At 55.2% G+C, this 14,306-nt stretch overlaps 2 protein-coding genes across 2 annotated transcripts in view; both read left to right on the forward strand.

Moving 5' to 3' along the window:
* The window catches only part of MAPK7 (mitogen-activated protein kinase 7), a 33,499-nt gene extending 27,262 nt beyond the window's left edge, over window positions 1-6,237 (forward strand). The window contains exon 9 of the transcript XR_012088761.1: window positions 6,132-6,237. The gene's annotated coding sequence lies outside the window, so the exon portion shown is untranslated. The remainder of the gene's footprint in view (window positions 1-6,131) is intronic.
* Window positions 6,238-6,245: 8 nt separating this feature from the next.
* RNF112 (ring finger protein 112) lies at window positions 6,246-12,218 on the forward strand. The gene is made up of 14 exons (XM_008010613.3): window positions 6,246-6,347; window positions 6,514-6,554; window positions 7,381-7,663; window positions 7,820-8,026; window positions 8,162-8,293; window positions 8,456-8,560; window positions 8,971-9,021; window positions 9,330-9,386; window positions 9,466-9,540; window positions 9,677-9,794; window positions 9,948-10,117; window positions 10,196-10,249; window positions 10,437-10,511; window positions 10,625-12,218. The coding sequence occupies exons 1-14, from the start codon at window positions 6,294-6,296 to the stop codon at window positions 11,093-11,095; spliced, it is 1,893 nt and encodes a 630-aa protein (XP_008008804.1). The 5' UTR covers window positions 6,246-6,293; the 3' UTR covers window positions 11,096-12,218.
* Window positions 12,219-14,306: the final 2,088 nt, after the last annotated feature.

Genomic DNA, 14,306 nt, shown 5'->3' on the forward strand with positions numbered 1-14,306 from the left:
CCCTCTGAGGCAAGTAACTGCAAACTGAGACACAGCAAAACTACAAACTCTTTCTAAGGCTTATTGTAATAACTAACTTTATTTCTGCCACCAAAGAGACCATGGAATGTAGTGGCTAAGAGCTTGGACTGGGGAGCCTGATGGCTTGGGTTTGGATTCCAGCTCTGCCATTAATAGCTGTGTGGTGTTAGACAAGTGGCTTAACCTCTCTGTGCTTCAGTTCTCTCATCTATACAATGGAAGTGATATAGTACCTCCCTCATAGATTGTGTTACTCGGGGTGAGTTTATCACATAAAGTGCTTGGAACAGCACCTGTTGGGTAAGGATGTATGATGTGTGCCTGTGCATGTAAGGCAGTAAGAGTGAGCCCGTGTGTAAATGTGCATGAGCATGAGGCCTGAAGGTACACACATATTTGTGTGTGAGTATGAAGGAGTGAGCATGTGAATGGATGTGGATGTGCAAGTGCAGTTGTGAGGATGTAACTGCGTACATGTGTTTGTGTGTGTGTGCGAGCACTGTGGGTCTGTATCAGGCAATGTGGAGTCATGGATGTGCATGTGGCACAGTGTGTGAGCAGAGTGTGGGATACATGGAATATTTTGACCATATGTATATGGTATGTGTGAGGATTTACATGGAAGGGTATGTTGGGGGAGGGCTCACCAGGTGTGTGCATGCATGCATGTGTGTGTGCATGTGTGTTCGTGTGTGAAGCTGGCTCTTGCCCACATCAAGGGACTCAGAAACCTCCCCAAACAGGGTCCCAGTCTGGAAAACTGTATTTTTGATTCCTGAGGCTGGTTATTCAAAAAATGAGTCCACCTCCACTCCAACTCCCAGCCTGGAAGCTAGAGCCAGAGGTCAGGAAGTCAGGTCAGCAGCCTGAGCTGGGCCACCAGGAGCCTGGTTCACAGGGATGGAAGAGGCAGAGGGAGAGCAGGTGCTGGGAGCTTTCAGCTTCAGGATCTGGAGGCCAAGGGCTGGATTTGGGCAGAGGTCTGACAGGGTGGACGGCATGGAGCTAGTTGATGGTGCAGGACCAGCCCAGTGGGCGTTGGGACTCCCAGGTCCATACTCCTTGAGTCTGTGCAAGGTCTTGAAGGTAGTGATCCTGTCTGGGTGAGTTATGGCCCTATTCCTGGCATTTCTTTGCTGGGTAGAAGCACCTCACACCAACTCGGCCAATATTTGTTGGTGAATGAATGGACAACAGGTGAAATGAGAAATAAGTCTGTCTCTAGGGCCTGCGGTTTACTCCCTCCCACAGCTCAAGCTCCACCCCTGAAACCCAGGACTTCCCCTCCACCCCAACCCTCTCTGTGGACTCCACTCTCATTCAAGTCACTGCTCAGCCCCCAACAGCACCTTGAGGGCCTGTCCACCTTGCAGGACCAGGCCTGGCTCAGTGTGGCTCTTCCTGTCCCATTGAGTCCCTGGGGAAGGTCAGAGGCCACTTAGGGCCACCATGGGAAACCTGAGTGGTAGCCTCACCATAGTTAGAAAGCAAGCAACTAGGCAGAGTGGAGTTTCTTCCATTCCTTTTCAGGTTCACTGCAGTCCATGTGGGGTAATCATCCTCCAATGAGGGCCTCAGCTGCCAGGCTCAAGAACTTTGCAGGCACTGGGCCCTTTGACTGTCTGAAGGACTCTCTCTAATCAGAGCAAACACATTAAAACATGGGGCATCCACAGCCCAGGTTGAGTTGAAGTTTTTTGCCATGAATATTTTTCAAAGGATAGGATCATCTTTTGATAAGACACACTATTTATCTTGGTGTCTGAACACTTTTTTTTTTTTTTTTTTTTTGAGACAAGGTCTCACTCTGTCACCCAGACTGGGTACAGTGGCACAATCTTGGCTCACTGCAACCTCCACTTCCTAGGCTCAAGTGATCCTCCCATTTGAGCCTCCTGAGTAGCTGTGCACCACCATGCCTGGCTGATTGTGTGTGTGTGCGTGTGTGTGTGTGTGTGTGTGTATGTGTGTAGAGAGACAGGGTTTCACCATGTTGCCCAGACTGGTCTCGAACTCCTGAGCTGAAGCGATCCACCCACCTCGGCCTTTCAAAGTGCTGAGATTACAGGTGTGAGCCACCATGCCTGGTTGATGTCTCAACACTTTACTGCCATTACTTTCTCTGTTTTGGTCACCCTGACTTCTCAGAACCTAGCACTGTGCTCAGCACTTAGTAGGTGCTCAGTAAACATGTGTTGAATCAGTGCATTCATGACTTGAATCTGACTTTACAGATGATAACTCAAGCTGGGTTTACCAGCTAACATCATGTAAGGGGTACTGGGACATTAAACTAAGTGGGTGTTACTTTTGATTTTGAAATTTTCTTTTTGTGGTTTGGAGACCCTCATTTTTCCATTAGGTTTCAAACATTCTTATAGACCGTAGACTCAGAGACTCGTGGAGCATAATGGATAAAGCGGGGCTGCCCATAGACATGGACCCATGACCACTACAGCTGGCCTCCCTGGGCCAGGGGTTCCCCTTGGAGCCCTAGATAGCATCAGAGGCCTCTGGCTGCAAAGGAGCAGGGCCCATCCTTTATCCAGGAGCAAGCCTGGTGTTCCTCCCATCTCCTATCCACCTGATCGGCCTGTACCGTGCCTTGAGGATTGCCCTCTTTTAGGTGCCTGGGTATGATCCCAGGTGGATCTCTATTTCCACTTGTAGCCTTGACTTCCCCAACAGCACCCCCAGCCTCCCCGCTTGCCCCTCTAGTCTGTTGTCCATACAGCAGCCAGAGTGGGCGGGGCCAGCTTCACAGGTATGCATCCAGTGCAGCCACTTAAGACCAGAGCTCAGAAGGGCCGTGTGCTTGGGCTTCAGTGCTCTGGCCACCATCTTGAAACAATCATGTTAGCATTGAATTTGTGCTTTGTGAGTGAAGTCTGATGGGAAAACAGCGCCTTCACTGGGAATTTGGAAGCTGGTTTGTGTGTGTCCCATGTCCCACTGCCTCCCCAGCACAGGCTCTCGGCTGCCCACTCCCAGGCTCCCGGTGTCCCCACCTCTGCCCCACCATGGCTGCCCCCCTCCATCTGGAAGCCTGAATGTGGGCTCAAGGAGGACTGGGGACTGCTGGATTGGCCCCTGGCATCTTAGGGTGTGACAAAGTGGTGGCTTTCCCCTCCCCGGGCTGAAACTTAGCATAGGCTTCTCCATGACCCCCAGTCCAGATATTGAGCGTGTCCTAAAATGACTATGGCAATCTGGAGGGGCTGCCTATTGGCCATGGGTGGAGGCAGTGTGCTGTGAGAAGAGGCAGTGGACTTTCTTGCCTCTGGTGGGGACTTTGCAGTTACGTTTTTCACCAAATCCACAAATTGTATAACTAGCCTGGCCAGGCACTGTGGCTTATGCCTGGAATCCCAGGACTTTGGGAGGCCGAGGTAGGCAGATCACTTTGAGCTCAGGAGTTTAAGAACAGCCTGGGTAACATGACAAAACCCCATCTCTACTAAAAAATACAAAAAGTATCTGGGCATGGTGGTGTGCACCTGTGGTCCCAGCTACTGGAGAGGCTGAGTCTGGAGAATTGCTTGAACCCAGGAGGTGGAGGCTACAGTGAGCTGAGATCACACCACTGTACTCCAGCCTGGGTGACAGAGTAAGACCCTGTCTCAAAAAAAAAAAAAAAAAAAAAAAAAACTGGCCACAGGCGTGGTGGCTGAGGCCTGTAATCCCAGCACTTTGGGAGACGGAGGCAGGCAGAGCACCTCAGGTCGGGAATTTCTGACTAACATAAAGAAACCCCGTCTCTACTAAAAATACAAAAATTAGCCGGACATCATGGTACATGCCTATAATCCCAGCTACTCAGGAGGCTGAGGCAGGAGAATCGCTTGAATCCAGGAGGCAGAGGTTGCAGTGAACTGATCACGCCATTGCACTCCAGCCTGGGCAAGAGCGAAACTCCATCTCAAAAAAAAAAAAAAATAATAATAATAATGATAATAAATAAAATTATATAGCCAGCCCTAAGAGTGAGGCTTCTACCATACATGTTTGCCTTGCAGGATCCCTCCTGGGACACTGACTGGTGAAGTCCCCATCCCCCCTTTTGGCCCCTGAGGGCCTGCATGACCCAGGCCTGCTCTACCCTTCACCTTGGTGCACCCATCTTAGCATCAAATATTCCTGCCAGGCTAACCAGACCTCCTTCATTCCCCAGAATGGGTTCTGTGTCCCCTCCCCTCTGGGCCCTGTACATGTGGTTTGCCCTGTGTGGACAGCCTTTTTCTACCTCCTTGCTTATCAGGACAGCCTGACACCCCTCCTCACCCTGCCCGCATCCAGGTTCTCACCCAGATCATAGCAATGCCTTTTCATTGTCCGGTTGGGATCTTAGGGAGGACAGAGCTTTGTCTCTCTTGTTTCCAGCTGTACCCCAGTGTGAGACACAGTGCCTGGTGCTCAGTAAGTATCGTTAAGTGAAGACTGATTGTCCCATCTGCTTCCTCACATCTTTGCCTGGTGATGAGCAAATGGAAGCTCAGAGAGGGCAATGACTCACCAGCATTTCATGCTGGGATGGAGGCAGGTTTAGAGCTTGAATCTGAGTCTAGCGCCCACGCTTTCTCTCCTGCAGGGATGAAAGGCTACAGGGCTTGAGAAAACCCTCCCTTCTGCCCTGAAGGCAGAGCTGTGGCACGGCTCAGGCTTGCTTCCTCATCCCCTGAGTGTGAGGCTTTGCTGCCAACACACAGGGGCTTGTACCACCTGGGGCAGGAGGAGATATAGTCTATGGCATTGCTTCTCTGAATCTGATTGATTCAGCCCACAGTCTCAGGTCCTCCAGACACCAAAATGAACAAGATCCAGCCCCAGCTTCAGGGGTGTCTCCACCTGCTGAAGGTGGTCTCTGCTGAACTTTTCTAGGTTCTGAATCCCACCTCACCCCAACCCTTCCGCATCCTAGCTCCTAAGATGTACAAATGACTCCGCTGCCTGGACTAGTGGCTTTAGGTAGGTAATGGTGGCTCCTCAGAGCACAGAGAGGTGCACTGGAATCCCAGAGCCCCTGAGCCGGGAATCAAGCCCGGATCTGCCTGGCTCTGAAGCCTGGGCTGCCCCAAGCTTATCACATATCAGACGTCCCCAGCCCCGAACTGCCTGAGAACAAGACTGCGTCTAGTTGGGAGGGGTGAGGGAAGGAGGCTCTAGGGAGGCCACAGCACCTGCGCTGGGCCTGGGAGGGTGTCCCAGGAGGGATGAGAAGGAACAGCGCAACCAAGCCAGGGTGCAGGGGCAGGGAAGAGTGGGGCGAGAGAGAAGAGTAGAAGGAAGGTTCAGCCCAGACAGCAGGCTGAAGAGTTTAGATTTTGATCTGATGGTAGTAGGGAGCCACTGAAGGTGTTTGAGCAGTGTGAGGTCATCTGTGCTGGGGGAGTCTATGCTGGCTGTGCACTGGGGAGTGGAAGGGAGTCAAGGAGCCCAGTCAAGAGGCCATTAGAAGATCCAGAGGTGGCTTATAGTTTTGATAGATTTCACCCTGCTGAAGTTTGAGGCAGGGTGAAAGCCACTGGGAGGGAAATACACCAGAGGACATGGAGGGCCCATGGGTGCTGAAGAAGGCTGCAGCTGGGTTGGGCATCAGTGACATAAACCTGAGGGAGGGCAGGGGCATGTGCAGGGCCACGTGAAGTAGGGTGGCATTCGGGGGCTCTGTACATAGTGGGTGCTCAGTAACTGTTCATTGAATGAATGGATGAATAACTCCTTGTTTCTGGGTCAGCTCTGGTCATACCCTCTCCTGTTTCCCACACCTCTTCTCTTTGCCCACCCTGTCCTGTGGCCCTGGGGAGACCTCAGCTGGCCCAGTAGAGGCAGTGCTGGCCCGTGGTTCCGCCGAAGGGCGCCTCCATGTTTGTGGGTGCACTGCATGCCTTCTCCCTCTCTGTCCCCCTCCCCCTCCCTGTCCTTATCTTTCCCTTCTGTCTCCATGGCGACTCACCACCTCGGCTTGCCTGCATCCCAGCCTCTGCCAGGGATTCTGAGCCGGGCTCCATCCCTCCCTCCTCGGAGCCCTGCTACCCGCAGCCCTGTCTCCTCCCCCTGGGGTGAGTCCAGCAGCAGCCTCCTCTTTCCCGGCTGTCACATTTCTTTTCCAGCTCTGCCCGGGAGTCAGCTCCTCGGGGAGACCATCCCCCAACCTCACCTTCCACCTGCCGCAGCCCGCTAGCCTTTCCGGGAGAAAAGGCATCCTTACCTCTGGTTGAAGGTCTCGGGGCCTCCCCCTCTGCATCCGGACCCTCTCCCCATCCCAGCCTCCCATGCCGAGGCCCGCCTTGTCAGTCACTTCCTTTTGTCATCGGCTTGGCAAACGGGCAAGTCTTCCGTCCTAAGATCGGGAAAGAGAGTGGGGTGGGAAGAGCCCTCTTGGGGTGGGTGATGGGCGGGGTGGGGGAGCATGAGGAGTCCCTGGAAACCCAGGATGAAGATAGAAGTCTGGATTCTGTTCTAAATCTTATTATTATTATTTTTTTCTCCAAGGAGAGGAAACAGAGCTTCATGGGAAACAGCGGCAACAGTTGGTATGTAGCGGGGCCTTCCAGGCTGGGATGGGTGCAGTGAGACCAGGCAGTTCAGTTGAAATGGCCGGTCCCGGAACACAGAGCCCGGCCGCCCAGCCAGGAGGGCTGTCCGCCTGAGGCTGGATCCACCAGGCTGTGGAGGGAGGGACAGGAAGAAGCAGGTGGGTGCTGCAGGGAGGCAGATGCCAGCTCAGAGCAGAGAGCGGAAGGAATCTTCTAAGATCCAGAGCCATCTGCCCAACTGCAGCACAGGCTGCTGCCTTCTCCTCACTGTCCCTGCAGCATGGTATTGTGGAGGGCATCATGCCTGGGGGCCTGGCTGAAGTCAGCACCTCATAGAAGCAGCCCCCTGCAGAAAGCCGGGAGAGGCTCTTCCCAAGCATTTGCACCAGGCACTGTGCAGACAGCTGCACACGCCTCCTCTCGGATGGTCACCCCAACGGCCCCATGAGGGGTATTGCTATCCTTTCCATTGGGACAGTTAGGAAATTGGGGCCCAGAGAGGGGAAGGAACTTGCTCACATTTGCATGGCTGGGATGTGGTGGAGTCCCTTCTACCCAGACTTTCTCCCTCTCAGACGCTCTCATCACTGCTCTGCTGCCCCCACTCTGAGGCCCCCAGGTCCTAGGACACACGTCAGTGAGGAACTGGCAGAGCTTGGCCTCTCTGGAAGCAGCTCCGCCTTTCCATGGAGGCACCAATGGAAACTGGGTTGGCACAAAGGGTACTCCACTCCCAAGCCATCAGTCTTCCACCACAACCCTGGCCGGTACCTCCTGCCCCCAATAGACATCCTGCTTTTCAGTGGCCTGTTTTGCCCCACAGGTCCCACACACCTTTCCCCAAGTTGGAGCTGGGTCTGGGGCCCCGGCCCATGGCACGGGAGCTCCCCACCTGCTCCATCTGCCTGGAGAGGTTGCGCGAGCCCATCTCGCTAGACTGTGGCCACGACTTCTGCATACGGTGCTTCAGCACGCACCGTGTCCCGGGCTGTGAGCCGCCTTGCTGCCCTGAGTGCCGGAAGATATGCAAGCAGAAGAGGGGCCTCCGGAGCCTGGGCGAGAAGATGAAGCTCCTGCCGCAGCGGCCGCTGCCCCCTGCGCTGCAGGTCTGGGGACTGGGCCTAATCAGTCAGACCCAAGAGGAGGGGGTGGCTTTGGCCCTATTCTAGAACATCAGGACAGCACCCAGAGCTCCAGGCTGGACACACTCCCGGGTCAGGAGCTGGTGGATGCTCAGGGGCCCCTTTCTTCTCCTGGCCCAGGAGACCTGTCCTGTGAGGGCGGAGCCGCTGCTGCTGGTTCGCGTCAATGCGTCTGGGGGCCTCATCCTTAGGATGGGGGCCATCAACCGCTGCCTGAAGCACCCCCTGGCCAGGGACACCCCGGTCTGCCTCCTCGCTGTCCTGGGGGAGCAGCACTCAGGGAAGTCCTTCCTCCTCAACCACTTGCTTCAGGGCTTGCCGGGCCTGGTGAGGGCAGGGCGGAGCAGGAGGGGGGCGGGGAGCAAGGATGGGAATCCCTGCTTGGGGGAAGCTGGATCTGTTATTCTGGTCTGTGGGGACAAGGAATCGACCAACTGATGCTCTCCCTTCTCTCCCCTGCAGGAGTCTGGTGAGGGCGGCTGGCCGAGAGGAGGAGAAGCGTCCTTGCAAGGGTGTAGGTGGGGTGCCAATGGCCTTGCCAGGGGCATATGGATGTGGAGCCACCCCTTCTTGCTGGGGAAAGAAGGGAAGAAGGTGAGGGGGGAAGTGGCAGAAGGAGGTCAGGGATGGGAAGGGGAATCAAGAAGGGCATCTCTGGGGTGAGGATAGATGGGGATGGGACGGGGCAGGATTGGGAAGAATGTGGGAGAACAAGGCAGGCCTGGCCCCTTGGGTCTTCCCCTACCCCCTGCATAGGTGGCGGTGTTCCTGGTGGATACGGGGGATGCCATGAGCCCTGAGCTGAGCAGGGAAACAAGGATCAAGCTCTGTGCTCTCACCACGATGCTGAGCTCCTACCAGGTGATGAGGGACACTGATGTTGGCATCCCCACTCCACACACCCTTCTCCAGCTCAGTTTCCTCAAGGCCAGAGCATCTCACAGGCTTTGGTGTCTGGGGTCCTCACAGGTTCTGGGGCTGCCCCGGAAGGGGGAAGGTGCTCCTAGTTGGTGAAGGTGGGAACGTGGGTTATTCCTAAAGGTGGGCTGATGGTCCCTGGGGCAGCTGAAGGCCTGATGGATCACAATATCCTCCAGGTCTGCCTCCAGCCTTGAGGCCAGCCCAGCCCTATAGCCTTCAAGGCCCCCACACTGGCCTCTCCCGTGCTCGGAGACCTACAGGCTGCCTGCAAGCTCCCCACTCACCAGGGCCCTCCCCAGTGAAGTCACCTGGCCTCTGTAATCCCTCATACATGTTCTCTCTGATTCCAGATCCTCAACACCTCCCAGGAGCTGAAGGATACAGACCTGGACTATCTGGAGGTACAGAGACCTCTGACGTTGGGTCACCCCCACCCCTGCCCTGCCCACTAGGCCAGGGGCTGGACCCGAAGGAACTAGATGCCCTCCTGGTCTGGCCTAGGGTTTTATGACACTTGAACAGGGTTGAAGGGGGAGGGTGGAGAGTAAAGCATGAGATGCCTGGTCTGGGGAGAGGCAGGAGAACCCCAGGCTGTGAAGCGGGAAGCCTGGCTCCTACAGCAGGCATAGGGAGGTGGGGAGACACGCTTGGGGTGCACCATAGTCCTCAAAGTGGTGCAGCCCTGACGCTGTCTGTGTCCCACCCCCAGATGTTTGTCCACGTGGCCGAGGTGATGGGCAAGCATTATGGGATGGTGCCCATCCAGGTGAGATACCTATCTTTGGATTCATTGGTCCCAGACCCCATACCCCCAGTTGTTGGTGTCAGGACCCCTTCTCTTCCAGCATCTGGACCTCTTAGTTCGTGACTCATCCCACCCCAACAAGGCAGGGCAGGGGCATGTAGGCAACATCTTCCAGGTGAGTGGTGCAAGGGGATCGGGTGGAGGGGCCATGGACAGGGCAGAGGTGGGGAAGGCTGGGAGGGGTCCCAGTAGGGACCCAAGCATGGGAGGGTGGACCTCCTAGCTCAGAGCGCTCCTCTTGCTGCCTCCAGAGATTGTCTGGCAGATACCCCAAAGTGCAGGAGCTGCTGCAAGGGAAGCGAGCCCGCTGCTGCCTCTTGCCTGCCCCAGGGAGGCGGTGGATGAACCAAGGCCATGCAAGCCCTGGTGGTGAGTGTCCCCGAGAGCTGGACCTCTTTTGCGCTGCTCCCAGCTCCCCTCCTTGGGCAACCGAGCCCCTCGAAGCACCCGCCTCTCCTGGCCTCTGACACCCCTTCTCCTCCCAAAGCCTGCAGTCTCTCAGCATGCAAATCTCTCCCTCAGACACAGATGATGACTTCTGCCACCTTCTGGGGGCCTACGTCTCAGATGTGCTGAGCGCGGCCCCTCAGCACGCTAAGAGCCGCTGCCAGGGGTACTGGAACGAGGGGCGCGCCGTGGCCAGAGGGGACAGACGCCTGCTCACGGGGCAGCAGCTAGCTCAGGAAATCAAGGTGTGAAAACTCCCTGGAGACCCAGGCGACTCGGCTGGGCCCCTGCTCTCCCTGACCCCGGCGATGGTATCTCCGCAGAACCTCTCAGGATGGATGGGGAGGACAGGGCCCGGTTTCACCTCTCCGGATGAGGTATGAGCCCCTGGGGGATCCAGAATTCTGGCAGGGAGGCAGGGAGGCAGGAGAGGCAGGGAGGTGGGGGCTGTGCCGAGGCCTCCGGGGTGGGGGTCTGTGTGCCCTGGGAGTGGAGATGAGGAAACAAGCAGCGCCCCTGGCTGAGGAGGAAGGAAGGAGGCAGCCTGGGTTTTCCCGTGGACAGATGGCTGCTCAGCTGCACGACCTGAGGAAGGTGGAAGCTGCCAAGAGGGAGTTCGAGGAGTACGTGAGGCAGCAGGTGAGCCCTGGGGCATGCTCGGGAGGCAAGTGTGGTCCGGGCAGGGTCCAGGTCAGGGAGAGGATGCCTGGGGCTCCTGGTCAGGGCACCTTCTTTTCCCCTCCCTGTCACAGGACATAGCCACCAAGCGCATATTCTCTGCGCTGCGGGTCCTGCCAGACACCATGCGGAACCTCCTCTCTACCCAGAAAGATGCCATTCTGGCCCGCCATGGTGTGGCCTTACTCTGCAAGGGGAGAGATCAGACCTTGGAGGCACTGGAAGCTGAGCTGCAGGCCACGGCCAAGGCCTTTATGGACTCCTACACGATGCGCTTCTGTGGCCACCTGGCTGCTGTGGGGGGTGCTGTGGGGGCTGGGCTCATGGGTCTGGCAGGGGGCGTAGTGGGTGCTGGCATGGCAGCAGCTGCACTGGCTGCAGAGGCCGGGATGGTGGCTGCTGGAGCTGCCGTGGGGGCCACAGGGGCCGCCGTGGTTGGGGGTGGTGTGGGCGCTGGGTTGGCTGCCACAGTGGGCTGCATGGAGAAGGAGGAGGATGAGAGGGTGCTGGAAGGGGACCGAGAGCCCCTTCTCCAGGAAGAGTAACAGCCCCAGGAGATGTTGAAGGACGGGAGAGATGTGAGGTGGGGACGAAGAAGAGAGGCAAGAGGGGTGAGGGTGATGCCAGGGATTCCAAGGCGCCCCCATGTACTGCACTGCCCTGGTTGAATGCTCGGTGTCTGGGTGGCGGCTGAGCTGGGACTCAAGGTGGCTCTAGGAACCTGGGAGGCAGCATCTGGGGGCAGTGGATAGAATACCTGGCCTGTTTCTGGTTGCAGATGGTTGCCAATCTGCCCTTGTCACAGATAGGCTACATCCCAGGGTTTCTGGCTGCAAGTGAGGCTCTACCCTCCCCACCTGGCCCATTTCCCTGATGACCCTGGATTGTAGGAAAGTTAAGCAGGCACCATCCTGGAAGTCTACACCTGGGTGATCGAGAGACCTGTTTTTTCACAGACGTGAGAAGCCTCAGGATGATTGACCATGGTGTTCAGGAGCAGGGAGCACTGATGAGGTGCTGGGGATAAAAGGAAGGAGGGAACACTGGGCAGAACCAGAGAGATGGGACATGGTAGGCTGTGGCCCAGACCCCAGAGCAGAGAAACTTGCTCCCATGACTCTTCCCAAGTCTGCTCCAGCCCGAGTAAGGTGGCTTCCCCACCTCCTGGCCCACAGCCCCAGGGAGGCTGTCTGTGCATCCTGAACCACTCTGTGCTGGGCCTCCCCGAGGACCTCTCTTGGGTGTGTGCCCTTTTTCAAGCCTGTTTAGGTGGGGGAGTGCCCATGCCCTCTGTGAAATGCCCAGATGCCAAAGAATAACACCTTTTCTTGCATTTTGAGCTAAGCCAGACAGCCTTTCTACTAGATTCTATCAAAATCTTGCAAAGGAAAACAAAATGAACAACTTCTATTCTTAAACACATCCTTTCTCCCCTGGGCTTGTAAGATGATGCGGCTTGATGCAGCTCCTCAAACACCAGGTCCCCTGGGAACTGGGGGTGCAGGAGTTCTCCCTCTGGGGGACAGAAAATCTGACTACTCAGAAGACTTCTAGGCTGTGAAACTGACTTCTAGGATATGAAACTGACTTCTAGGCTATGAAACTTACAGGGTATGGGTGGGCACATTATCCTTTATTTTATGGAAAAATAAAATGTGTGTATGTGAATGTCAGCTTCCCAGTATATTATTGAAACAGAATTTAATCCTCAGAGGACTTCATGGTGGGAGCAGGTGAACCAATGAGATCCACTGATGGAATGCACAAATGGGAAGAGGGAGATTGGAATTCAAGAGATCCGAGGAAGTGAATGTAAGAGGTCCCCATTCAGTGGCTGCAAGAGGGCTCAGGCCAAGGCCAAGTGGTTATGGCCACCTTTGTAGGCTCTTCCACTAGGACTTGGGGTTCTGTTCCTCTTGTCTCCTCTCTGAGAAACTGCTTCCCATGATCCTGTCAACAGGCAGTCAACAAGCATCTGTCCCAGCGAGAGGACAGAATGGAGGCATAAGCAGAGAGAACTTGGTCAAGCCTTGAAGGAAGGAGGAGCCCAGGACCACTTCTGCAGGGCTCAGCCAGCCAGGAGTTCACCCGACTGATTCTCCTCCCAGCCCCGCTCCCCAGCTCCCCATCTGAGAATCACAACAGCAGTCATTGCATCCAATCCTGGCATTTTATAGGTGCACACCCAGAGAGAGAAAGTCTCAGATAAGCCTGTGCAGCTGCCAGTGACAGAAGCAGGGAAACCCCGAAGTCCTGGTTCCCAAGCTGGTGTTCTTCCCCAAGTCATTTTGTTAAGGTCAACTGTGCTGAAATTGAGATGCTCCTTTTCAGATGCTGCTTCTGGCTGATCAGGTCCAGCTCCAGGGAAGTGCGTGGTGGGCAGAGGCAGGAACATGGTCTAGAACAGATGGCTCAGCAGTGAAGCTATAGTTAACAGGCTGGGTACAAAATACAGGATGTAGAGAAATCCCAAAGTCAGGGCGGGGTTGAGTGGGGTAAAGACAAATAAGAGTGACTCTCTCTTTTAGGGTCTGAGCCAAGGGTGGGAACAGGGTCCTAACTTTGTGTAGTGTTTGTGGAGAAAGGCTTTCTGGAAGCATCTCTCTGAGCCCTTCCACTGTCATCTGGTGGACACATGAGCTATGAAACCGTCCAGACTTTGGAGGCTCAGGACGAGGGGCCAGAGACTCACAGAGGGAGGGTGTTACATGGCTGGAATCCCACCCGGCAGCACTGGAAGGAACATCAGTTCCGTGTCTACCTCTCCCCACTCTGTGCACAGATGGGAAGAGGTTGGCCCAGCGAGGGATGTCTCTGCAGGGACAAGATGAGTAATATTAAGTGGTGTTTGTCTTGTGCCTTGTAGCTTTCAAAACATTTCCTCAAACATTGTCTCCCTTAAGCCTTGAAATCATCTCAAGCAGTATGTAGAACACACAGTTTTACAGAGGAGGACACTGAAACTGAGAGAAATAATGTGTCTCAGTGGAAACAACTAGTCAGAGGTAGGCCAGGAGTTGGCCCCAAGAGTTCTGGTGCCAAATCCCTGGCTCAGTGGAACCTTCAAGCCTCTCCAGACTCCAAGACGACCAAGCTTCTGGGTTCTAAACCCGATTTGTTGGCTTCCTGGGCTTCCAACATTGATTCTGTAATTCACGAGAGCCCAGGTGACTCATTGACCGAGGTCTCAGCAGCAGGCTGACGTCTGGCTGGTTTCCCTTCTATGACCCACTGAAGGTTCCAAGATTGGTAAGTTCCAGGATTGGGTTGGAGGTTTGGTGACTTGCCGTGTGGTTCCCGTTTCTGAGGCCTCCCTCATGTTGCAGATGGCAGTACTACAAGACAAGAGGTGCCTGCGTCCTGAAGGCCCCTGACCGCTTGGAGCAGGAATAAGCCCCCGACTCCACTGGCTCTCATCAAACGACGCCGTGAGCAAGGAATAAACTTTTACTGCATGAAGGGGATGCGACATCTAGGTTGACTTAGTACACCATTGCCCACCCTACTCTAACACACACAGACATGGGTTCTTTGAAATGGAGGGATGCTGTTAACAGACAGGTAAAGTATCACCAGTTGGGGGCTGGGCAGTAAGGAAAGGTATTTTATGTCGTAGCAGAACATTTGCTAAAATTGTTGCCTACGGCAACTTGGAAGACAGACCTTGTGCTATTGAGGAAAAGAATTGTTTTCAATAAAATCTCCTGCCAACCCAGAATATTCTCTCCACAAATGTGGAAAATAAAGAAAATACTA

The sequence above is a fragment of the Chlorocebus sabaeus genome, chromosome 16 (assembly GCF_047675955.1).
Source record: "Chlorocebus sabaeus isolate Y175 chromosome 16, mChlSab1.0.hap1, whole genome shotgun sequence".
Taxonomy (NCBI): Eukaryota; Metazoa; Chordata; class Mammalia; order Primates; family Cercopithecidae; genus Chlorocebus; species Chlorocebus sabaeus.